The following is a 27,866-nucleotide window of genomic DNA, read 5'->3' on the forward strand; positions in this document are numbered from 1 at the left end:
CTTCTTAAACTTAACAAATTAAATATCTTATTAACAGATTATATCTTATTAAATATCTGGTTTGAAACTAAATTTAATGGAGAAAAATTTTTTTTGGTAAATTATTATTTAAAAAAAAATTAATAAAAAAAATTTAACGTATTTAATTGTATGAAAAAATAATTGCGGGATTAATTTCTTTAAAGCGAAATATATTCTTCGCTAGCAAGACTATCCGTTTCTTCAGTATCTGAATTGGTTGCAGCTTGTACTCTAGCATATTCATCTGTATCAATACTCTTACAAAAATGTATCGCATATTTTAATTTTTGTCGTAATACTGCTTTACAAGAATATCTGGGCATTTTCAAGAGAAAAAAACATGTATAACTTTCAGGAAGAAAATGATCTGGTGGATTATATTTATCCATTACCTAAATAGATAAGAAAAAATAAGAATAAATAGCAAATAATTATATAAATATGATGAAAATATTTTTATAAATACTTGTAAGACAAAATCTCTTCCTCGAAAGTCCGCAATTGTACGTGGTAAACGAGTTCTACCCCAAACGAATCGTAGAAATAAAGATCTTTCTTGATTGGAAAATTCTTCCATTACTTCCCAAAACCATTGTATTAAAGGAGCTGTTGCTTCGATCCCTAAGAAATAAATATATAATGAGAACTGAAAAATTAAATTATATTATAATATATATTGTTGCTTATACCTTTATAAGTTGCAACAGATTTTAATAAAGTGAGTGGAATATCTGGACTGCCACAAACCATTGTTTCCAATTCAGGTCCACTAAATAATGCGAGAAAAGGTACAGGTATAACTTTTGACATTCCTTCGCGAACGGCAGATACTTGAGTATCAAATTCATGTAATCTATAATTTAAAGCTAATTGGACATATTCATGTTTATTTTCTGGAGTGATTTTTCGATATCTGAAAAAAAAAATAATAATAATAATTAATAATAATAATATCGTTCTTACATAAGTTTAAGCGAGCAATTCTAAAATGTCATTTTTTAAATTTTTATATAAGAAAAACAATACAGGATGTAAGAGTTTTTCTATAATTATAGATTTTACACTTTCAAATAAATAAATATCTGTTAAAAAACTTTTTACAAAATACAAAATTAATCTTGATCTCAAAATTCAAAACCAAAATTTTTTTTATTTCATATATTATATATTATTATTTATATAATTTATTATTTATATATTATTATTTATATTTTATACTATTTATATATTTATTTTATTTTTCAAAAGAACCATAGTTAATTTGAAAGTTAGTTAATAATTAATTAAATCATTTTTTTTTAAATATTATTAAAATTTTATTATTTTTTAAATAAATTTTGTTTATATTTTTTATATATTTCGAATACATCAATCATAGTGAAAATTTACATTTATAGTAAATTATTCACATTTTTTTTAATTATTATAATATGTATTATTATAATATATAATTAGTATAATATGTATAATAAGTAAAATTTGATTTTATACAAAAGAAATTTATGTATTAAAACTTGCCCAACACATTAATAAATATTATTTATAAATTTTTAACATATGCAAATAGAAAGTTTCATCTAAAATAGATAATAAATAGTGCATTACTGATGAAATAGCAAGGAATTATTTTTCACGTATACGAGTATGTGAATCATTATTATATATAATGTATTATTGATATAACTCTGATAATATAAAATAATATTATTTAATTTAATTATAAATAAGTATATATATTTCATATTATAAATAATTATAATTAACTATAAATAAGTCGATATTTCATATTAAGGAATAATAGTTCGATATTTAATCGATAATACTCAAATAAAGTAGTTTATATAATAATCAAAATAATAGATCATAATAGTTAATATCATAATTAATATTTATGATCTGTCTGGCTGCAAAATATAATTATATCATATATAATTATATAATCTTTTTTGAAGAAAAGTTATAAATCATGATTTTTTTTATTTTAATAAATTTGATTCTTATAATGAATAAAACGCGAAATAAAAAAAAATTTTGGCCTTGAAATTAAAATCAATTTTTTAGAAAATTTTTTAAATAGATTTCCATCAATTTGAAAATATAGAATCTATTTATATTAACCGACAAACTTTTTTTTATATTCTACACATATGTTCGGTTTAAACATATAAAACATAAAATACATGATTTTTTCTGTAAATATTAAAAATATGAAAAAATGTTACAAATTAAAATTACAAGAAATATTTTGTCTAATCCTGTAAGGATCACATTTATATTTTTTATTTTTAAATAAATTTCTATATTTTTTATTATATATTATTGTAATTATATTTATATTTATTAATTATTAATATTTGAAGATAATCAATAATTTTTTTTATAAAATTTTATTAACGATTCTACTTTTCGATGAGGTATATTGTTTTTAAATTCTATAAAAATCAAAATGCAAAAAGAATTGATTTGGATTTGTTTCAATTGAAATTTTATAGCTAATTTAATTATAATTGATAAAAATTTTAGCGTTTTGCGCATGTTTGTATACTTTTGCATTTTAAACATTTATAAGGTTTTAAGAAATTTTGTTAAGAAAATGTTTAGAGTTTATATTATTGATATTTGAGATGTATATACTATATAATAAGCTCAAGAATAATATAAAATATTTTTTATTTGTAATTTTAATATAATTATAAATTGAAGGCATTTTTAAATAATTGTAATTTCGTAAAAAAGAATGCTCCTTTAATATAATTTCTTTTTTTTTTTTTTTTTTTTTTTTTGAGAAAAATTATCATATTTTCTAACACAAGTTAAAAATAAAGAAAAAGTTTTATCGAATATAAGAACAATAATTTTATAGAAAAAAATGTCAATTAAAATAAAATTAATCTAACATATTAAATAATAAAAAATTTAGATTTTAATTTGCTTTTTATCACTTCATTTTTCCAATTTCTATAAACTTATCTATATATATCTATATATATCTATTATGTATATTTATAGAATATTATAAAATTTAATATTTTTTAGTAATATTTTACTTCAATTTTTAGATAAATAATAATTTAAAATTTTAATACTTGATTCTTCTTAGCAAATAATTATATTTTTCAATATTTTTGTTTAAAAATTATAGAAAAAATTATACTTGTGTGCATTTAACAAATAAAAAAATTTTGAAGTTTGATACATTTCTGTTTTTATCTTTTTGATTTCAATAAAATGGATTAAAAAGATCAAACTTTAAAATGACTTTTAAAGTTTTTATAAATTTCAAATGAATTTTAGCAAACTTATCACAGTTTAAAGATTGAGTAAATTTAAAAAGAATTTTATCTGATTTTTCGATGCAAATATTATAGATTATTGAATTATTAACTATTATATTTAACTATATTTAACATACTGATTCTTTTAATATAAATGGATTAAACATAACAAATTAGTATTATGATCATCTAAGAGAATCAAAATTTTCGCTATGATTTTTTACTATCAGATTTTTTACTTAAAATAAATAGTTTTCAATATACCAATTATTAGTATAATTTAATTTTTATTTAATTTTTGGTCACATATAATATATGAAAATATATGGAAAAATAATTCCTGAGAAGAATGTAAATATTGTATAAATAATGTAAGTATAATTTTTATATAAGAATATAAATTAAAATAATATATTCTATTAACCAATTTATACTATATTATTTTGTGAAATATATAAATTCATAATGTACAAAGTCCGAATAACATTATCGTATTAACATTACTGTTAATACAACAATTAATAATTTAACAAATGCAATACAAAATATGCAATTTATGCATATGCAATTATTATAATTATTTTAAAAATACATTATTTTAAAAATACTTTATTTTAAAAATACATAGATAGTGTTTTCAAAATATTTTTATGTTAAAAATATTTATAAAAATATACAATAAAAAATATAAAACTTTACTCTATTAAAAATTTATAGATATTTAACTGTGATTTATACAAAATTATAATAAGATCAAATATTATTATGATATATGTCTTTTAATATCATAATTATCATTCAATATATTAATATTAATTATATTAATATATAATTATAATTATCATCTCAAATATTTTTCTATATTTTTAATATTTGGAAATATTATTAAATCATCAATCATTAATAATAATAATTCAAAAGAATGATTTTAATATATATGTGTGCACACATATATGCATACACAAATATAATATTTTAATTTATTTATTTAAATTGTTAATTTATTAATTTTTATTTGTAAAAATTATTTCTTATAATTGAGATAATCCTTTAATTTTTTTTCAAAACAAATCTTTCTTATTAAAAAACTTATTTAATATTAATTTTTATTAATATTTAAAAAATTAAAAAATTTTATAATAAAAATAATAGATAATACTTTTTTTAGTGTTGATTAAAAGAATATAATGAATTTAATATATATTTAATTATTCATTGAATTATAATGAATTTAATGCATTGTTTAATTTTTGTTATTATTACTTTCATTATATATGGTCATATATCAATGTTTAGATATTATCATCATTTGAAAAAAAATTATTTATAGTTTTCAAACAACAATTCTTTATATATCAAAGCTGGATATTGTTTATTTAATTCTTATCTAAATTATTTAAATCTTATCTTCTTATCTAAACGATTTAATTTAAAGCGTATATATGTTATTAATAAATGTTAATGATTCTTTGTAACTGAACTTTTAACATTATTTATGGGATTATTTAATAATTATATATTCAGAATATTAATATATTTATGTAATTTTGGAAAATCGATTTTCCTAAATCATAAGAATCAAAGTTTGCATTAAACGAAGCAAGATGAAAATAAAATCAAATCAAATTATTTCTGTTACATTATTCTGTTGCACTCTATTTCTTTCTCTTTTCATCCAACTTAATGTGAATTTAAATTATTTATAACTTAATAACCAATATTTTTATATACGAATTTTTATATTTGTTTTGATCTCTATAATAGATCTTCTGAAAGTATTCCAAAAATATATTAATATCTTTAATATATATATTTAAATATCTAATTTTATTAAATATATTATATATATTATAAATATCTTTAATAATATATATATTTAAATCGAACATAAATGTTAGAATTGATAGAAAAAATAATATAATAATATAAAAACCTGCTAGACAAAGATACATCGTGTCCTATAGCCGATGGCGTAGAAAATGGCATTTCAAGTGTTTGAAACATTTTTTCGTCAGGATCCATATCTCGAATACATAATAATCCGGGAACATAATCTCTATCAATTTCAGTTAAATCGGCAGGCGTTAACGATATACCCGCAAGTTGTTTCCACACAGGTTCTGCCAAATTCAAACTCAATGGGCTACCAGTTCGTATAGCTATACCCATTAAAATTCCAAGAAATCGAAACATGTTCATATGTAATGGTGAATCAGCTATTGGATTCAAAAGAAAACAATCTCTATTAGTGCCATTATCATCTCGACCATTTGGCGTTGGTATAAGTAATGGTAAGGAACCATTTTGTAATTCATCACACATTTCTGCTATACTCTCGCTATATCCGCCACCGCAATCATCTACGCTCTCTCCTGTTGAGAATATGAGATAATTTCATTAATTTTTTTCTTAAACTATTTTTAATTTTTTTTTCTTTTCATATTTTTCTTTTTCTATTTTATATTTATTAAAATTTATTTATTATTATTACTATTTTATTTATTAAAATTTTTATTAACCTACCGATGAATTTCACTTTCCAAATTCTATGAGGAAAAAAGAGAACATCCTGTGTTAATAAAGATATTTTTGAAACCATTTGACCGAAAACAGATTTAATACCATCTGGTCCAGCTAATCCGCCTTTGCTTCTAGCTCGTTTTACTTGTATTCGATTTAATTCTATTACTGGTCCGTGTTGTCGATCTCTGACCATTGTTGCTTGAACCACTTTACGGAAAGTTGCTTCTTTGATGCTGTATACTAATATGGGTGCTAATTTACTCAAACTAACAGGGCCAGTAATTGGATACATCGGCAAACATGGACAAAGTAATTCAGCAAAATGATGAAGAAGCACTAATCGGTTGTGCAACACAGGAAAGGGTAAATCTTTTACTAAATCATACTCCATTGGTGTAGTGGCAGGCATTTTGCTTTGAGTAGCTTTCATTGTACTCCATGCCAAAGTATGAGCACTACCACAAGCAACTCGAGTTATTTTTTTACCCTGCAATGCATGAACTAATCTTGGTCTCTGAAGCGCACTTGTTGTTCCATCACCCAACTGGCCTTCATCATTGTCTCCCCAAGTAAAAACTTCTCCTTTATCGGTACATGCTACACAGTGTAACGAACCAGTTGCTATAGAAATGATTTTTTTTCCTTGAAGTGCTGCCACCTTACGTGGCCTTCGCACATGATCATCTGTTCCATGACCCAAACGATGATAATCTCCTTTACCCCTGTTTATGTATAAAATTTGATAATCATTTATGTAATTATCTAAAAATAATTTAAATGTAGAAACTAAACAAAAAATAAAGAATTAGAATACGTTTTTTGTTTTTTTTTAATTCTTCTTTTTTAATTCCTACTTATATAAATATGAACTTAAATAGATATGAAGATTCTACATACAAAAGAATTTAAAATCATTAAAAAATTGATCATTTGAATTTTTACCATGTATATATTGCTCCTGATCTTGTCAATGCTACCGAGAATTGACTGCCGCATTCAACTTTAATGACACCAAGTCCTGCGAGAGATTCGATCTTCATTGGAATTTTACAACCATCGCTACCTCCTCTACCTAGTTTTCCGTAATCTCCATCACCCCAACTCCAAACATTATCATCATCAGTAACACAAAGAGTTTGCGCATCACCACTTCCACATGCTACATCAATTACTTTATAATCTTGTAAAGCTTCGATTAATTTAGGCGTCAATTGATCTTCACTATCTCCATGTCCTAATCGTCCATATCGACCTAAAAATCGATAATAATTATATATATGTATATAATTATGTATATGTATACTTGTTTTTATTTGTTTTCTTATTATTCGAGTTATTTTTAGTTTCCTATCCATACCTTTTCCCCAAGTATAAAGCCAACCAGCACTAGTGATTGCCGCGCTATGATGACCACCACAAGCTATATCAACAATTTCGGTACCCAATAACTCTTCAATTAATTTCGGTCGATCATATGACAATCTATTTCCATGTCCTAATTTTCCGTCATCTCCTTCTCCCCAAGAATAAACGTGTCCCTCAGAACTTAAGGCAAGGCAATGTTTACCTCCTGAATTAACAGCTACTTTTTTAACGAATACATGTTGAATGGATTCTAAAAGCGTGGGTACCATAACAGAGTCCGTTCCTCCAATTCCTAGACGTCCAACAGCGCCATATCCTATTCAATGATAAACAAAAGTAAAATAATAAATAAAACAAAAATTGAATCAAAAAAAAAAAAGAGAAAGAAAAGAAGAAAAGAAAATTTACCAGTTGCGTAGACTTTTCCATCGGCAGTAACTGCAAATAAAGTTTGCTCTCCACCAGTAAGCTGGACAGGTCGAAGTGCAGACAAACTCTCGCAAAGAACAGGTAGTTTCACTTTTGCTCCTTCAAGTCCACCTAATTGTCCGCGATGATTATGACCCCAACCATAAATAGCACCAGAACCATCCCATGATAACATCCAATCTTCCGGCCTACGATTTAACCATTGTAACAGTTGCTCATCATGTTCCTGTTTGAATAACTCATGATTCTCGTGGTCTTTGGTGTTTCCTTCTTTGTCTGTTATCATTTCGTTAATTTGTTTGGTAACTTCAAGACAGAATGGTTTTGGAAGAGACGTCCGATTTATAAGAGATTTGGCAACCCGTACGGAAAGACAATATCTTCGAAACCAAGACCATTTGTGAATTTCCGAACAACATTGCATACCGTCCAATTCAAGATCGCAGGCAAGAGCTACAAGAACCTTGAAAAAATCGCTATGCATTAATTGTTTTCCACCACGGACCAAAGGATCTTCATAAGTATATTGTTTCAGTAGTGCTTGAGGTAATGATCCGAGAAGTGATGAAAGTGCGATTTCCGGACGTATACCTGGTCCAGAAGAATAGACAACTTGTAATTTTTTTAACGCCCACATTCGTTGTTGAGCAGATAACACGCTTAATTGACTACATTGAGCTAAGGTAGTTGTTAATCGTGTCGCGATATTTCTATCCAATGTGATCAAAGTGTTATCCAGAAGAGATTCAGCAAGTGCAATAGAAGGTTGCGATAGAACTGCTCTATCCGAGATTAAATCATGCGGTGCGAGGCTCGCAAGCACAGGATATACTGTAAATCGCCATCCCCAACCATTCACCGATCCGTCCGAAGAAAATCTCCATCTGAGCTCATCACCTGGAATTCGAATCTCAGCAGCCCATTCACTCCATTCTCTACCAGACTTCACAGCCACCACTCGATTATTACTATCCATAATAGTAAGTGGATCATGGCGTCTTTCGGTGGAACAACGTCGATCAAATTCAACTCTAAGAGCTTCTGCACCTGATATTTTAACATGACCAGTCAATGTTGTACCATCTATGTATGGATGTGGACTTTCTTGTACTATCGGTTGTGGTACATTGCTTCTATTATTCGAATTCGCTACTGTATCCTCCAACTCTGTAATACAAATTTCTAGCACTATATTACGAATCGAATGATTTACTTTTGCTAATGCGATCAATACCGAAGATATTGTCTCTTTAGCTCCTTTGCATACTCGATTAGCAACAGCTAATTTTAATAGATCGATCAGCATCCTACCATCCTCTTCAGTCAGACTACATGTAAAATCATCCAAATTACGATCTGAAGTGACTCCTTCGCCAACTATTTGCGCGTTAGATGTAAGAGTTGCTGCAATTACGCTCATTGCGCTGCTTGACATTTTTGAGGCACGTGAGGATAAACTAGCGGAACTGGACATCGAAGGAAAAACAGTTGCTAATGGATAATCTTCAGATTCGGGACTTGTTCGCGGGCTATTATTTACTAAATTAATAAGTTCCGCATTTGCAGGTGCTTCTCCACCACCTTGTGCACTATCTCCCACATTCTGATATACATGATTATGTCCTCCACCAATGATATTTGATCCAGTAATTGTTCCATCTGGCACCATTATTTCAGTTATCGGACAGCATTTACTATTATTAATATTGCCATTGCTATTAGCTAATTTTAATGTTGAATGGCTTTGCAATGCTGTAACTACAATGATTCGAGCTTGTATTATACGAAGTGCATTTATCACATGTTGTAATGCTTGCTGTTTCGCTACATTACTTTCCAATGAGAGAATAATGCTCGAGAGAGAAGGTCTGTTGCCGGAGGAAAAAGTGGACATGTTAAGAATTATGTCACCATTATTGATGATATCACCGCCGTTTATTTGAGAAACAGTAGATGTTTTAGAGCAAGAAGGAATCGGATAATTGCTTAAATCAGTTTCCAATCCGGTGATAGTGCTTTTAAATGTAAGCAACATTTGACCTAGTGGATCTTTTGTAGTCGGAAATGTAACTGGTTCTTGATTATTAATCGCTGGTTGATCGGTCAAAACCCAAGCAATGCTATGACTGGAACCACAAGAAACACGATTTACTCTTGCATCATCAAGTTCATGAACCAATGATGGCTTCTTGTTAACGATTGTTGTACCGTTTCCCTGTTGACCATGATCGTTATCGCCCCAAGCATATACTTGTCCGATATCCGTTACCGCTAAACAATGAAGAGCACCAACAGCGACGTGTATAATTTTTTTCCCACGAAGTCCTTCAACCAGCGTTGGTTTTCGAACATGATGATCGTTACCATGACCGAGTCGAAAATAATCACCTTTACCCCAAGTCCATACTTCACCATATTTAGTTAATGCAAGGGAAAATTGAGCTCCGCACTCGATTTGCACTACTCCCAAACCATTAAGTCGATCAATCAATAATGGTGTATAACAACCGTCACTGCCTCCTCTACCTAGTTTACCAAAATCTCCATCACCCCATGAATATACCAATCCATCTGCTGTCAATGCCATTGTTTGTGCATCTCTGCTACCACATGCAATCTGTATTACACGCTGACCAACCAAAGATTGTACTAATTTTGGTTTTGATTGTGTTGCAGTATCACCATGACCCAATCGCCCATACTCGCCTAAACCCCAGGTATATAATTCTCCACTACTAGTTATAGCAGCTGAATGACCCGATCCACATGCAATATCTCGTATTCTTTTTGATTTTAAAGATTCTATTAATCTTGGTTTATCTAAAGAAATGGAATTTCCATGGCCTAGCTTGCCATCTTCTCCTTCACCCCAAGAGAATACTTTACCATCTTGAGTGAGAGCTAATGCATGTTTTCCTCCTGAATGTACAGCCACTTTCTTGATTACGTATTGACTCAAAAATGGGATAGGCTTCGGTTCGCATACATTGCTATCATCTCCAAGGCCAAGACGACCATTCGTACCTTCTCCGCATGCATATAGTTTTCCTTCTTGACTGACAACAAATAGAGTTTTACTACCACCAGCTATGTGAACAGGTTTCAATTTTGAAAGAACTTCGCTGTAAACGGGTAATTTAATCTTCGATCCTTTTAATCCTCCGAGTTGATCTTTGTCATTTAATCCCCAGACATAAACAGCCGAATGCTGAGGCTGTGGTTCAGATCCACGTTGAGAGTTCATTTGCTCTTGAATGATCTCCCAATCTGAAGCTAGAAATGAAATGGACGTTGCTAATTGATTCTCAAATACTTTTCTTTTGCCGATTATTTGAAGGCCGCGTATCTTACAATCTATACCACCGTTTCGACATTGCTTTATTGCTATTTCGATACACGGATAATATTCTTTCATATCTTGGAGTAAAAGTACACTTGTGTCAGTATGCCGTACGCTGATTGTTGCCAATTCTACTAAACTGTTGAATGATTCGCCGACATTTATTGCAATTAGCGATGGCATATAACTGCCATCTTGTGGATTTACAATTATTTTCAATGAATGAACTAATATGCCAGACAACATTTCCATACGAATCCAATGTTTTCCCTGAGGACTCTGCCAATATAGACCAGTTCCATCAAATAATCGTGTTGCCCAGCTTTGTGGGGAAGAAACTCTTAATGTTCTTATACATTTAGACCAATCATCGATTAGAGATGATTCTATATAATCTTGTCTATGATACCTTCCCGGTTTACCGGCATATACCGCTGCTGAGCCTGGCTCGACAATTCGATTGAAGCCATGTCGATGACATCGTTTCGTATAAAAACAATTTTCACAGAGATTATAATTTTCGCAATACTTGCATTTAAAACGTGGACCGGATATTGGTAATAAGTGACAAGAATTACATGAGACTGAATGATGACAGGAGGGCACTCGCTCCATTTCTATCGCACAACCAGTCCAATTATTTTGCTGCGGAAAATCAATAGCCACATCTTTCCCATTGTTTATTATACCTGTAACTATTCCAATACTTTGATGATTCACTGAACCCCATTTGTATTTAGGCACAGTCACTGATGCTTTTACTCTTACTTTGTCACCAATTTTTAGTGTAGCTGGGCCTGGAATTATTGGCGGATGACCAAGAAGTTCAATATGAATAAATCTTACCCAATAAGTTCCTCCTTTGCGCTGCCATGCAACTTGAACATTCAAATCGTGTAAACCTTCCGGATCAATTTTTATAACTTGACCAATATCGCCATATTCTACTTCTTCATAGCTTTTGCAGCATCTTACTAACATACCTGGTATCAAATTATCTCTTACATAAATCGCGTATTCATCGACCGATAAGAAATCGGAACGTTTCATATAATTTGGTGGTATTATTGAAGAAGAAATAGCTTCGTGCGTCGACGGAGATTCATCAATATTTTCACTGGTTGAATCTTCAGGATCCGATAATCCATATATACTTGATAACGTTTCACTGTCACTTAATGTAGCATCCGGATTTTCAAGAAGCCAAGCTACCACGCTTTCTGCTGTAATAAATCCAACAGCTGAACTCAAACTTTTAATTGCAAATTCTACACTTTTTTTTGGAAAACCCATCTCTATCAATTGAGTAACTAGTGGACTCATTGGTAAAGGACTTTTCCTTCCAGTACTTTTACAATGTTTTTTTTGACTAGATGTCAAAGATATCAAAGAACAATCAGATACAGGAGACTCAGGCTCTGAAAATGGACCTGCAGTTGTTGCCACACCTCTTACTGAAGCTGATCCTGATGCTGTGCCCGTAATTATTATGTTTGTTACTTGAATTAAAGAGTGTTTTAGTTCAGAGGCCAAATATTGAGAAACTGTAAGTGCAGCCTCTTCCAATTCTTTATGTTTGAATATAGGTTTTAATGGTTGTGGTTTTGTAGCTCGCGTCAGCATTTCTTGGAATAGAGTTGTTCGTTTGTTACGACAATCTTCTCTACCATCAACGTTAGTTTCCTCATAATTATCCTCGCTACTTATATCTCGATTAATAACATTACTAATTCCATGATTTTCAAATTTGTCATCATTATTATTATTTTTGTTTTTATCATTGCTATTATTACCATTATTTCTCGTACTGTCAATTACAATTACTCTCGCATTGTCATCTTCATCGTCGTCGTCATTGTCTTCATCATCCTCATTTTCTTCTTCATTTTCTTCAATATCGTTATTATCATTGTTTTCACCATGATCCTCGTAAGCACGATTGATTCGATTAATTTTATCCCATCGTCGACCATCAACCTCGCAATTATTCTCATCATTGATATGATCACCAATGTCAATCTGACGCTGATGATAATGGTGACGATAATAGTAATGGTGAGAATAGTGATGATTCTGTTGGTTATGGTTATTATTATTGTTACTATTATTGCTGATATTTTTGTCGATTATATATTTTAATATTTTTCGTAATTTTGTTTGATAATTTAATATAATTTTTCCAGCATTTAATGCGGCGAGTTGTTGTTGTTGATTACGTAAAATGGATGCATTTACTGAACCAGCTATTACTGGCATACCATTTGGTCTTTTATCCATACTTCGATGACCCAATAATAAATTAGCCCAAGTAGAGATAAAAGAATCAGGCATAGGCATTCGATCTAAACGAAATTTTTCGCTAAGCTGTCTCACTCCAAAAAATGGAATTTTCTTGCGTGTACTAGCATTGTTATCATCATGTATTTGTACAAGTATTTTTGAATGTTTAGTAAATTTGCATATAGTACCTATATGACCATCGATTTCGATCAAACCACCGATCCTTGGTCTGTCATCAAGACCTCCAATAACGATAAGAGTTGCCATCACTGTATCCTGAATGTTTATACTGTTTTCACCTCCATTTTCATTTAATTGTATATGAAATAATGGGCCATCACTTAACAAATCAGAAGCGAGTGATAATTTTGAGGCGAGAAAAGAATTCAAAGTCGCATTCCACTTTGAAAGAGAATGCAGATATCTGATTAGTGAAATCAATTCTTCGACTACGGTAGAACTATAGGAAGCAGTTAATGAAACGCGACATTTATTCGAATAAAGTTCAAAGTTAGTACCCAAATCGCAGTTAAGCGCAATATGTCCCAATATACGAAAAATTTTTTCAAGAAAAGACATTTGACTAGGATTGTCAGTTGACCAAGATGGTAGAACAGCAGTAAGTAAACGTACTGTCATTATTTGCTTTTCCAAATCTGGATTTCTTTGTTCAGCTATTATATTTAAAAGAAAATCAATCCATGCCTTGGTACTCAGAGATTTACATAGTTCAGTAGATTTAGCAATAGCTCTTAATAAGCCGAGAGTTGCCCAAGTTTCATGATGTTCTTTTGCAAGTTGAGAATGTGTATTAAAATCGGATTTATACGCAAGAGATAAGATATCACGCAATACAGAAGCGAGTATCTTTATAGCAGAAGGAGTAACTCTATCAGCTTCGATGCCACAACAAAGTAAGATAACACGAAGTACGGTAATAGAGGCGGATTTCAGACAAGTAGTCGGATGGACATCCACAAACTCATTTCCCTTATCGATTTTAGCCAGATCCTGTGGTGAATCAATCTCGCTATCGGTTTCTGGTGGCGTCGGTGGTTCAGCTAATTTTAAGTCATATTTTCCTTCTTTACCCATACGATATGAATTGGTAGTACCATTATCCCACTGTACACGAATCCAACCGTCTTCTCCAAGTTCTCCGATTACTCGGCCTTCACCCGGTGGAGGCCCATCTTGATCTCCCCATTTCCAATCAACGCCGCGTACTACTCTTGTACCTATTTTCATCAAAGCCGCCAATTCAGCACCAGTTAGTTGAACAGTTTGCGGTTTATTCTTTTCAAAATTATCTTCGTATATGACATTCACTGGTATATCTTTTGGTTTTGCATCTATATTCATATCTGTATCTACGCCTGGCTCTGTAGACATTGATGGCCCAATCTGTCTAAGCAATGTCAAAATGCTTGACACGCAACCGGAATTTATTAATAATCCAATCTCATTTGCATGCTGATAATTGCTTAACATTCCTAATATTGTTAATAAAAATCTTGCTCTGGGTAATTTTCGCAACCAAGTATATGTTCCTTGATTTAAACTACTTTTGTCGCTTATTTTTGGTTTAGTCGGTATTTCTGCTTGAATAACATATGCTCGCAAAGCTTGCACTGCCCAAGAAATTATTTCCGCCTCGGCTAAAATGATCTTCGACTTTTGATATGGTGTTACTGACTGAATATTTTCAAGACAATGCATTATTCCATTAGCTAAAGATTTATTCTCGTGAGAAAAGCCAAGCCAGCCGTTTAATAACGAATATTTTACCGATGTTATCAAATAATCTTTCTGTAATAATTGTTGCATCATTACAATTCCTTGTTCACGTAACTTTGCTCGTTGCATCTGACAATACATAGCTCGACGTAAAGTTTCGACATCTCCACTATCCTCAGTAATTACAAAATTTATAATATTTATCATTAATTCACTCGAATCAATATTCAAAGTTTTCTGTTTCATTTTTTCAATTATTTTAGCAAATGTTTTTTTGTTACCTGATAAATTTTCTAATTTTGGTGAAATTGACGAATGTTTTCCGTTCATTTCTTTCTGTATTGAATTTTGAATAGGAATCGAAATTGGAGTTAAAGTTTGCATTGGTGTTGACATTGTTAATGTAGTTGTTGGTGTCGGTGTTGGCGTTGATGTTGTTGTCATTGTCGTTAACGTCATTGTCATTGTAGTCATCGTTGATATAGTTGTCGTCATTATTGATGTCATCATTGTTGAAGCTATAGTTGCCATGACTGGCGTCGATGCCATTGTTGTTGTAGTTGTTGTTGTCGTTATAATCATTGTTATGGATACATCTTCATCAGATTTATTTTTCATTTTCGCATTTTGAATCGAAGCATTCAAAATATCTTCCGGCTTACTTAGTGAGTCCCTATTTTTTCGAATATCTCTGATTATTGTTTTAACAGTTTTCCGAAATTTTGCAACAGTATATAATAATTTTAAATCATGTAGTCCTTTGATTTCGTAACTTGTCGCTGATCTTACCTCGTGTAAAAGAAATCTGCATTTTTCTTGTGCTGGAGCACATACTTCTTTATAACTTCTATTTTGTTGTTGTCTAATTCTGATTAAATTCCATTTTGTTTGATGAATTGTTCTGATCATTTCAGCCAATTGTTTCGTGAGTTTTGGACTGTTTTCATTTCCTGTTTCTTGATGATCGATCAAATTTATCACCTGATAACCCAAAGCAAGATGTTTTATTATAACTGCCATTAAAAGTCGGCTAACTTCTTCAACTGGATGATCACCGCAAAACTCAGTATGTGCTAAAAGATTGTTCGCTTTTGAATATTTATCAATAATCGTTAAAAATGACTGAACTTGAGCATCGGTTTTATGAGTTTCAGCTAAAGCATAAATAAATGCTGTAACTCGATCATCTTCTCGACGTTCATTTTTTTGCAATTCGTTTTTTATACGCGTAGGAAGTGGAGGTTCTGTGGGTGAATTTGCAGCTGTCGAGGTATTACTTCTCGCTTCTCCTTTCTCTTCTTCATAAGGATTTGGTGGTTGTAAAATTTGTAATCCACCTCTGAAAAAATTCGCATTTAACCAGCGACCAGCTTCCTCTTCAGCAGTTTGTAAAGGTAAACTTTGTCGCATTCTGTGAGCATGTAAGCCTAGAAGAAAGCCTAAAGCTCTTTCTGTATCAAGTAAACAAGAACACACGTCCATTACATCGATTTTAACTTCAGTATTTTCTGGCTCAGAATGACAATAATAACCAACAAAATAAGAGTCCATCATATTTCGCGATACTTGATCACGAGAAAATGATACATTCGTTTCACCACCGGAATTAATATCCCAACTAGTGGCAGTTCTTTGAAGACCTTCCAAGGAATTTGATCTTTCGTCAAATCGAACATCTTGAATATCATATACATTATTATTCACTACTACCCAAAGACCGCCATCACGATTGTGATTTTCTAGATCAGCCCAACGAATAGTAGTAGGTTCGTCTGAAATTGATATTTTATTACCATGCTGGGGAGCTATGATACCTGGCCAAGAAAGATCGTCTGTTTCACTTTTCTCAATTGTTGGTATTAATTTATTAAATCGATTGAGTGCATCTAATATTGGTACCATTACTTCCATCCAATTCATATTAAGCAATAATAATGGATAATCGTGTTGCAACAAAATAAGACATGTAATCAATTCAGGTAACAAAACACTTATAATGTCACTTTTTAAAACGGTAGTAACTAATATAAACTGTTTGATACAAGTATTGGCTAATTCAACCGCAAACGACATTATTTCGGTTACATGAATACATATTTGTGAAAGATATTTTTTTAAAAGCAACTCTGCTCCAAGCATCTCCTGATCATGTAATTTTTTTGTTCCAACGTCATCGATACACTCATATAATTGTGCAATTAATAATCGTTGAAATTTTAAAAGAAGATTCAAACTAGGAGAATTATCGCTTCTTTGCGACTCCTCGAAATTGCGAGCTAATTGATGAGCTATTAATAATTTTGATTGCGTAATACAGGTACCATTTTTGATCAACTGTTTCACCAGTTGTAACAATGATATACTTGTATTATTTTTTTCCGAATTCAATTCTTTTGCTTGTTTTGTATCGGTTGATTTGCTAGCGTTATTATTCACAGAAAATTCTTTTTCGTCAGCAAGCTCACTTGTTTCCGCTTTTACAGCAATTTTTAATGCCAATTCCAAGCCACCATCTGCCATTAAACTAGATACTAGCAAATCTGCCATGAATTGTTGACCATTGTTACCGTTTATTTGTTCAAAATTATTATAATTCGTTTTTGACAAAAAATTCGATAATGTTTTTGCGCGTTCATTCGCCGTCGGTAATAAAATGCTCCACCCAGTTTGTAAAACAGCTTGAGCTGCTTCTTGAATTGTTGCCAAAATATCGATGCTACTTGCAAGCATAACGCATCGCTGTTTCAAAGAATTTAATAATGGTGTATTGGCCAATCCCACTGATTTACTATCGATATTATGTGTTATCATAGTGTGCAATTGCAATCGAATTAAATTCAATGTGGCAACTGCTAAACACTCGCGATCTTGAGTAGGTGGTCGTGTGCTTGGTAATCCTTCGCATGCCTTGTTCAATAATGTATCTAATAATCGAAAAGTTTCTTCGCAAATATCTACAACAAATGCTACCCTGTTCGCTACTGACCAAGCTGCTGTACACCAAGCAAAACTTTGCGTTGGTCCACAAGCTAAACCAATCACATTTTTCCCAGAAAACGTTGGACATAAAGTCGGTTCGGGTACAATAGTGCCTAATGCCGGATCAATTTGACCATGATCATTTCTACCCCAACCATATACCAATTGATCTTCCGTTAACGCTAATACATGCAAGTGTCCTATATATAAGTCTTTTATTTTTTTTGTCTTCAATATATCAATTATTTTCGGATATCTAACGTGATCCTCATTTCCGTGTCCCAATTTATAATCTTCTCCCTTCCCCCAAGTATATACTTCACCATATGCGGTTAAAGCTGCTGAAAATTGTTGACCACAATAAACTTTTGCCACATTTATATCCAATAATTTATCCACTATCTTTGGTGTTTTAGATCCATCGCAACCTCCTCTACCAAGCTTTCCATGATTTCCATCACCCCAGGAAAATACTATACCAGAAGCTGTGACACATAATGTTTGAGGATCTCTGCCACCACCACACGCCACATATACGACCATGTGCCCATTTAAAGCAGTTACTAACGTAGGAATCATTACGTCCTTGTCTGAATTTCCATGACCCAATTTTCCATAATTTCCTCTTCCCCAAGTGTATAATTCACCATTTGAACTGAGAGCTGCCGAATACGTACTTCCACACGCTATAAATGTAATATTCTTTTCAACTAGAGCCTCAATTAGCTTTGGTTCATCATACCATGTCATATTTCCATGACCTAATCGTCCACATTCGCCATTTCCCCAAGAATAAACGGAATTATCTTGGGTTAATGCCAAATAATGTGTACCATCTGAATGTGAAGCAATCATTGTAATCGGTTTTTCCGAAAATCCATATACTCTTTGAGTTTCTGATCCATAATACATCATATAAACATTTCCATTAACCGAAAGAATTATTACAGCTCTTTCGGTACAACAAAGTTGTTTAATACCAAGTTCAGAAATTGTATCATAATAAACTGGAGAGGGTCCATTAAAGGTCACTACACTTCCCCAAGCTATAACTTCTTGAAAAGTTTGATTATGATTTTTCTGAAATCTATCAGCAATAATAGGAGGCAAAAGAGGAACAGCTAATCTGTTCAAATTACACATTATTATAACTGCAGCTTTTCGTAAATCTACGGATGTAGAATCATCTTCAGGAAGTCTTAAATATTTAAGTAAAACTTCACAAGGACCTGGTGCAATATTTGTATCTATTCGATATGACTTAGAAGCTGGTATCATATTTAATCGTCTTAATAATGGTACCAACGGTGCCATACTTCCAGGTGGCATTACTCGGTTATCTTGATGTTTATGTTTACCACTCAGATGAAGTAGCAAACATACAGAATCTAATAAACTTGACAATGTAGCTCTCTGTGTCACCAATTCTAATAACAAACAAAGAGCAGTGTGCTGATCAGCAATTGGAATAGGACACCATGATCTTCCACTAACTATATCTCTAAAAACAAAGATAATTTTCATGTAACAAAAACATGACAAATTAATAATAAAATTTATTTAATTAATGATAATTAAAATAATGAATTATAAAATACCCTGTAACAACTTGTCTCAAAAATTTCGCTGATCGTTCTACAACTTCTAACCATACTTGAGAAACATTAGTTTCATCAAAAAGCGTAGCTTCGGGTAATGATTGTAAGGCTTCCAATGATTCAGATAAAAGTTCACTGCAAAATTCTACATCTTCTCCTGATCTCCAAGCTCGTCTTAAATATGCAAATGAAAAATTTAGTGCTGCACGAGATCCTACACGTGCTAAACCTAATGTAGGCTTCTCATTCGATCTTACACTGAAATTATATATATTCTAAGAATACTCATTTATGATATATTGATAATATATATATATATTTAAATATAAAAAAATACTAATTTAAACAATATATAATTAATAATCAATCAATTAAAATCATGCATATATACATGCACATAAATTTTATAATCTAAATGCATTCATGATATTTAAGATATTTTATAATGTTTATTGTATAAATAAAAAATATTCTAATAATTTCTATTTTAATCTTAATATTAATTATTATACATTTTTTGTAACTTGATAGTAGGTTTTGATGTTGTTGAAATATCTTTAATTTCTTGAGGTTTATGACGAGAATGAGCCATAAAATATCGTCGTGCTATTACCAAACGTTGTCTTAATCTTATAGCAGATAATGTATTGTTTGCAACTTCATAACATAATTTTCTTTGCTCCTTAATTAGTAATTTAATACATGTTGTTAAATCATGAATAGCTGAAAAATTGATATAATAAAAATACTTAAGGACCTAATAATAAATTATATATTTTAATAATATTTAATACAAAACATTTTTATATATTAAAATTCTTTACATGGCTGAGAACCCCAAAGCCAAGAATCCATTACATGTTCAGCTATCATATTTTTTTCTATAAATGCACTTGTTCTTGCTGCTTCTTCTTCATCTAATTTTTGACATGGTCCACAATTACATCCATGTTGTGGACCACAAATCCCATTGCAACAAGGACATGTTAATACACCCATATTGCAATAATAATGTCCACTTTCACCTGAAAATATTAAAATAATATTTAATTAACCAATATTTAATTGATGTACTATATTTTTTATACCTTTTCTAGCTATTATCCCTGCTGTATTGACTAGGCTGTCACTAAAAGAACCTATAATTTCTCCATCTCGTACCATTTCATTCCAAAGTTCAGCTAAACCATCTCGATAAAGTAGACGTTTCAAATCTGTTTTGAGCCATTTTGCATCTAAGCGAATTTCTGGCCTCATTGTAATATCCAATTGAATGTTCATATTAATCTTTTATATATATCATTAAATTTTCAAAAATCAATGAAGTTTAATTTATAAAATTCTAAAACATACATTTTGAGATTGAACTAAATATTTTATATTATAATACATAACTAATACATATATATTATATACAATTTTTTTATTGCTAATCAATATATAAACTCATTTATTTTCTTATAATTTTCTATAATTTTCTTTTTTTTCCGCTTTTTCTTTGAAATAAGTTTCCAATTTAATTTTTAAATAAAATGAAATTTTATTTTTAAAAAATTCCCAATAATTCACAAAACTATTTTTCATAGGTTAATCAAAATATGTATTTTTGACTTTTTTAAACAGGTACATTTGGAAATTTGTAACTTTGTCTTATGATAAGACAATTGATGTTTATTGAAATCAATAGTTATCTTTGATATTTTAATAATAAACTGATTTTGCCTAACAAATTTACATATGATTTGAATTGCTTAATAATATCTTAAGTTTCAATATAATTCAATATTTGATCGCGACATTACCAAATTTAATTTTTCATAAAAGATTATATCTTTGTATCGATCGTAAAAATATAACTCAGACAAAAGATACAAAATCGTAATAACAACGAACAATGTATATATATAAATACTTAGATACTATATGAAATTTATCGCTAATTTCTTTGGAAAAATAGTCACATTGTGATTGTAATAACAGCTTAGAATGGCTGTATTGTATGTGTACAATTTATGAAAGTACTACACAAATCAACTGTGTATTTATAATGCGGTGTGACATATAAGTTTTATTTATTTTAAGGTGTATTAAATAAGAAATTTTTAACATATTTAAATGTTTTATTTAAAACTATATTAAAATGTTTAATACTGTGAAGAATTCTGTTAAATATGAGATTAAAAAATATGGTGAGAAAAAGAAAATAAAAGTAATAATAAATTATAGGTTATTGTTTCAAAATTATAAATGCAAATAAAAATTATTTATATTACTCTAATATTAATTATAATTTTAGGACAACGGACATATATACGACATTCATTAGATATAATTAAAAATAATTTAAATCGACAAAAAATTAAAGAATCATTAAATATTTTTTATCGATCATGTGGCCAACCAACAGTAACTACACATCCTCATTTAATAAAAGAAGGAGAAGTAGTACCTGGTATTCAACTTTGTGAATTCAAAAAGCGACGAAACAAATTGATAGAGAATATTATTTCACATGCTTATATCACAAATCTAGCCAAATCACATATTGTAATTATTCCTTCTTCATCCAAAGTATACATGTCTGGTAAAATTCCATATGTTTTTCGGCAAAATACAGATTTTCTATATTTTACTGGTTGTCAAGAACCCAATAGTATTTTGATAATTACAATAAAAAATGAAAATTTTGTAACTACTTTATTTTTAACACAACAAGATGAACATTCTGAACTATGGGATGGACCTACAACTAAAGTTGAAATAGCACCTGAAATGTTTGGTGTAGATACAGCACTTCCAATAATAGAGCTAGAACAATTTTTTATTTCTTTTATGACTGAAAATAAAAATAGTGTCATTTGGTATGATACTATTGATGTAACACAAACAAACTTACACAAAAAATTATATGAATTAGTGAAAATAACAAATTGTCAAATTCTTTCTCCAACAAATATTATGCATAAAATCAGATTAATTAAATCACAATCTGAAATAGATTTAATGAAAAAAAGTTGTAAGATTATTTCAGCAGCAATATCTAAAACTATAAAAATATCAAAACCCAAAATAAATGAACATCATCTATTTGCAACTGTGGATTATGAATGTCGAATGAATGGAGCAGAATTTTTAGCATATCCACCAGTTGTTGCTGGAGGAAAAAATGCTAATATTATTCATTATATTACTAACAATCAAATAATTCAAGATGGAGACATGGTTTTAATGGACGCAGGTTAAAATATTTATAAATATTCTGTTTTTAATTTCTTTATTGTTTAAAAATTTTTTTAGGTTGTGAATATCATGGTTATTCATCTGATGTAACCAGAACATGGCCAATTAATGGAACATTTACTCAAGAACAAAAAATTTTATATGAAATAGTATTAGATATTCAAAATATTTTAATTCATAAATTAAAAGAATTACCTTCATTAGATCAATTATATCATGATATGTGCTCTTTATTAGGCAAAAGATTACAAGAATGTGGATTAATACCAAAACATTTAAATAAAAGAGAATTATTTTCTACAGTTTATTCTTATTGTCCACATCATGTAAGTCATTATTTGGGAATGGATGTGCATGATACAGGAAAAATTTCTAGGAATTTAAAACTTCAGCCAGGAATAATAATCACAATAGAACCTGGTAATATATCTTAGAAATATCAATTTATTTATAATAATTAATATTTAAAATAATTTTACTTTTTATTATTTAGGTATATATGTTAATCCTAAAAATCAATTTGCTCCACCAGAATTTGTTGGTTTAGCTGTTCGTATTGAAGATGATATTTTAATAACAGAAAATGGTCCAATAATTCTAACAGAAGATTGTCCAAAAGAAATTTTCAAAATAGAAGCTTTAGCAAGTCAATAATTATAATAATGATTGTATATAATTTTCAAATATAATAAATGTAACATATTTAATTTCTAAATATATTAATTTAATATAACTATATAATAATTGATGTATAAATCATTTTATTTTATTTCAGATTACATAAGAATTGTACATAAGAACTAATAACATTAAAAGTTATATCTGTAATCAATAAAGAATAACTAAAAGGAATAATAATATAGATAAAAAAACATTAATATGAATATTTATATAAAATTCATATAAATTCATGTAAAATAATAACTCTAATACGATTAATAAAATGATTACTATAAATTTGTAAAAAACAATATAAATAATATTGAATAAAAAAAAAAATTTAATATTAAATACTAAATTAGCAACTAAATATTTATTATATATTTGTATGAATAATTAATATATTGTAATATGAATTATTTAATACTTATTATATTTTTAAAATATAATGAAATTTTGAAATGTGATTCATAAAATTGAATCGTAAATTAATTAATATTAAATTAGTATTAAATAATTCAAATCTTTTACACAATAAGATTCTTTAAATTAATATCAGCTTGTTTTAAAGCAATATAATTTTTTAACTGCTTTACTCGTAAACATGCCCAAACTAAATGATCATGCAATGCATGAATTTGAGCAGCTGCTAATGCTGCACTTTCAGGATAGATTACTGTGGTGCATCCAATTCCTAAAAATTTTAAAAATTCTATTTAATAATATATATTTTATGATTAGAAAATATAATTAAATTATAGTATAATATTTAACAATTCACCTGATGGAACATTGATCGATGACCATAAATCTTGGGAAATATTTTCTGGTTTGAAAGGTGGACAATTAATAACAGGCAGAGATGTATTTCCAGAAAGGACTGGACCTAATCCATTACTTCTCCCTGCTACAGCTATTAACACTATCTAAGAGAAAAATGTATATAAAAAAAATTTATGATAATTAAGAAATAAATATTATATATTTATTAATATCAGTTTTATTGTTTTAATTGCCTATTTTTTTAATGATTAAAAATTTCAAAATATATGTATATATAATATGTTTATATATATTTATATATATATCCATAAAGATATACAGATATACATATACAGAGTATATGTTCCATTTAAATTAATCTAGGTAAATATTTACTAAATTATTTTGACAATATAATTTTTATTTGAAAAAAATATTTTAATATTAATATAATATTATAAATGACATAATTAGTTTTTTTATAAATGAACATATATAAAAAAATAACCTTAATTTTTTAATGCAATCATATAATTTTTATTGCACTAATGAAGCTTATTTTCTACAAAAAGTACTAAATTATTTATATCAAAAAATTTTTAAGAGATATATTAACTTTAAATTTATAAAATTATCATATAAAAAATAAGATAAATATGCAACATAATATTCTATTGTATATTATTTTTATAAATTTTAAAATAAAATATTTTTTAAATTAAAGATTTTTTAATAATAACAATACTTTTTTAAAAAAATAAAAAGCTGCATTAATTAGTGCAATAAAATTATATAATTTCTTTTAAAAAATTAAAGTTGTTCTTTATATAATTTCTATATATTCATCTAAAAAAAAATTAATCATTTATATATTCCCTAAATCATTGAATTTTTATTTAAAATATTTTTTGTATTGTCAATAATTTGACAAATAATCAAATTTAATTTAATTGGAATACTATATAATTGATTATGAGTTCAAATATAATTGTTGATATATATAATAAATTGATCTTTACTATTATTGTTATAATTATAATGTAAATATTTAATACATTTTAAAAAAAATTTTTTTACAAAAAAAATATAAAAATAAAAATATAAAATATTTTTTGAATTTTTTGTTATATTATAAAAATGTATAAAAAATATATAATTAATAATATTTAATTGTTATAATTTAAAATATTTAATTATAAAAATTATTATTAAAATTTATTTAAAAAATAAAAAAACATAAATTACACATAAAAAATACTATATATAAAAATTATATATAAAAATATATATATAATTCATTTTTTAAACTAATAATATATACCTTTTCATAAGTACCTTCATATTCTGCAAGAATACGCAATGTTTCTTGAGTACCTTTATGAGCACTACATACACGAAATTGAACTTTTAAACCTAAAGATTTTGCATGTTTTGCTATTTCTTTACAATGGCTTTCATCAGAAAGTGATCCCATTAAAATAACAACAAGACTACTAGATAAAGGAAGAAGATGATCAAGTTGGTCTTGTATCCATTTAAAATTACATTTTATAGTGTTCAAATCTTCTTCAGTAACAATATCTAAATTTCTATATACCTACAAACAAAATAATAAAATTAATAAAAATCAAGAAATAACCAAGATATAATAAAATATTATATCTTTCTTTATAGGATAATTTTATTAAATACCTGTTTATCTTTCATTAATCTTTTATCACCAAATGGCCAAAGTCTCCAAGAATCACTATCAATTATATCTGCTACCATAATTTCATTATTTACATTCACACCAAATTCTATTTTCATATCTATAAGTGCACAATCTCTACTAGCCCATGTTCTTTCTAAAATTTCAAATACAGTAAGTGCAATATGTTGCATAATATCAAATTCATCTTTCCCTATTACGAGTTCATTCAATTTAAAACCAGCAGAAATAATTTGTTCCTCTGACCATTGAGGATCATGATTAATATCATCTTTAAAAAATGTTTCTTGTAAAGGTGGATTAAATCTATAACCTTCAGGAACACCTAAATAATAAAAAATTAAAATGAAGCATTAAATTTTAATATTAATATTAATATTAAAAATAAAAATTTTTTTCAAGATTTATTCTTATTATTTTGTCATTGTGTTTATCATATTGTCATTGTGTTTATATTGTCTATTTATATTATACATTATATTATATACCTTGATATCTTTTTAAAAAACTACCAGTGGCTAATCTTCGAGTAACCCATTCAATTGGTACCATTTGACACTTTTGGGCAACAAAAACAGTATCATTTACCAATTCAACAAAAGCTGTTTTTATTCCAGCTTTATTTAATAATTGAAATACTTTAGCTGTAGTAGCTGTACTAATTGCAGCTTTTCCTTTTAAATTATGAAATTTTTTACCATCTTCAGCAGTAATACAATCCTTACTTTGTAAAAGACACAAAGTAGAATCATTTAGAACTTCATATACCTTTTTGGTCTTTCCTTCAATAATGAGTTTTCCATATTTATATTCTAATTAAATGGAATATAAAATATTAATATTAATAAATTGAATTTTTAATATTTTTAATTATTTTTAAATTGAATAAAAAAAATTACTATGTTTAATAGGAATTTTAAATTGTATTAGTCCAATTCTTATATAAATATCATAATAATACAACATAATATATTAATTAATATTAAATTTAAAATAATAATAAAAAAATTATTTATACATATTTATTTATATAATAAATATATATATTTATTTATTTATATAATATTTATATATATTTATATATATAATATAAAAATATAAAGATATTATAAATATCAAATCATTTTGTTACATTTAAAAAAATTTTATATAATTTCACGATTAATGATATTATTGATGTTATATATATATATACACACACACACATAATCAAATATACATATATATAATTATATTTTTATTAAATTTTATTTTTTTTAACTAATTAAAAGTAATATCAAGATAAAGAATTCATCTATTTAATAATATAAATTTTAAATTAAATTTAATTTTATAATTATATAAAATTAAACTTCTAAAATACAAATTGTAAATATTTCAAATACAATAAAATCTTTCACTTATCACATTAAATGAGATTGTAATTATAACTTTATATTTTAATATATATCTTAAAATAAACATATAATGATTATAAAATAAAATCAATTATATATATGAATATATTATTTTTGAAACAAAATATTTTGAAACTTAAAATTAATATTTATAACAATTAAATAAAAAAAAATTATTTCATTTTTTATAATCATATCTTTTCTTCTTTCTTTAAATACAATAAACTTGGTCGTTTTTTAGTGAATATAAAATCTATTATATTATATACTATCTATTGTATTATACTTACTATCCATGTTTCTCGTTTAGAATTTACTTTAAGAATATTATGCAATTTTTCAATTCTCGAATAATTAAGGTCTTTAACGATCCCCACTTTCAAAATTCTTCTTTCTTTGATTGGTGCTTATTCGTTATTGCCAGTTTATTGGTAAATCATATCATATAAAGAATAATTATCGAAAAAATCATAAAATTAAAATACATTGAATAACTTTTCTAAGTTATTCTTAAAAAAAATTTCAAAAACTTTAATAAAACTTTATTAA

General features: G+C 27.9%; 3 protein-coding genes across 4 annotated transcripts; 1 reads left to right on the plus strand and 2 right to left on the minus strand.

The window, feature by feature from the left end:
* Positions 1-170: 170 nt before the first annotated feature.
* On the minus strand, positions 171-21,553 carry LOC411536 (E3 ubiquitin-protein ligase HERC2). Its single transcript, XM_026439735.1, has 13 exons — positions 21,350-21,553; positions 20,636-20,889; positions 20,372-20,572; positions 20,060-20,270; positions 19,548-19,805; positions 7,593-19,450; positions 7,177-7,500; positions 6,762-7,071; positions 5,820-6,541; positions 5,230-5,668; positions 711-934; positions 488-642; positions 171-413 (listed from the first exon to the last, which is right to left on the minus strand). Exons 2-13 carry the CDS (start codon positions 20,826-20,828, stop codon positions 180-182), a joined length of 15,129 nt encoding a protein of 5,042 aa, XP_026295520.1. The 5' UTR covers positions 20,829-20,889; positions 21,350-21,553; the 3' UTR covers positions 171-179.
* LOC100576296 (xaa-Pro aminopeptidase 3) lies at positions 21,542-23,665 on the plus strand. The gene is made up of 5 exons (XM_003251776.4): positions 21,542-21,736; positions 21,844-22,785; positions 22,845-23,207; positions 23,281-23,481; positions 23,563-23,665. The coding sequence occupies exons 1-4, from the start codon at positions 21,688-21,690 to the stop codon at positions 23,439-23,441; spliced, it is 1,515 nt and encodes a 504-aa protein (XP_003251824.1). The 5' UTR covers positions 21,542-21,687; the 3' UTR covers positions 23,442-23,481; positions 23,563-23,665.
* LOC551966 (multifunctional protein ADE2) lies at positions 23,532-27,746 on the minus strand. Of its 2 annotated transcripts, none has more exons than XM_624348.6 (6): positions 27,608-27,745; positions 26,409-26,732; positions 25,902-26,245; positions 25,531-25,806; positions 24,229-24,373; positions 23,532-24,141 (listed from the first exon to the last, which is right to left on the minus strand). In XM_624348.6, the coding sequence occupies exons 1-6, from the start codon at positions 27,612-27,614 to the stop codon at positions 23,975-23,977; spliced, it is 1,263 nt and encodes a 420-aa protein (XP_624351.3). In that variant the 5' UTR covers positions 27,615-27,745; the 3' UTR covers positions 23,532-23,974. The 2 variants fall into 2 exon arrangements, 1 of the variants encoding a protein (XP_624351.3); XR_412288.3 differs by having other exon boundaries at positions 23,839-24,141; positions 25,545-25,806; positions 27,608-27,746.
* Between the last annotated feature and the right edge of the window lie 120 nt (positions 27,747-27,866).

This window comes from Apis mellifera, linkage group LG3 (assembly GCF_003254395.2).
Source record: "Apis mellifera strain DH4 linkage group LG3, Amel_HAv3.1, whole genome shotgun sequence".
NCBI lineage: Eukaryota > Metazoa > Arthropoda > Insecta > Hymenoptera > Apidae > Apis > Apis mellifera.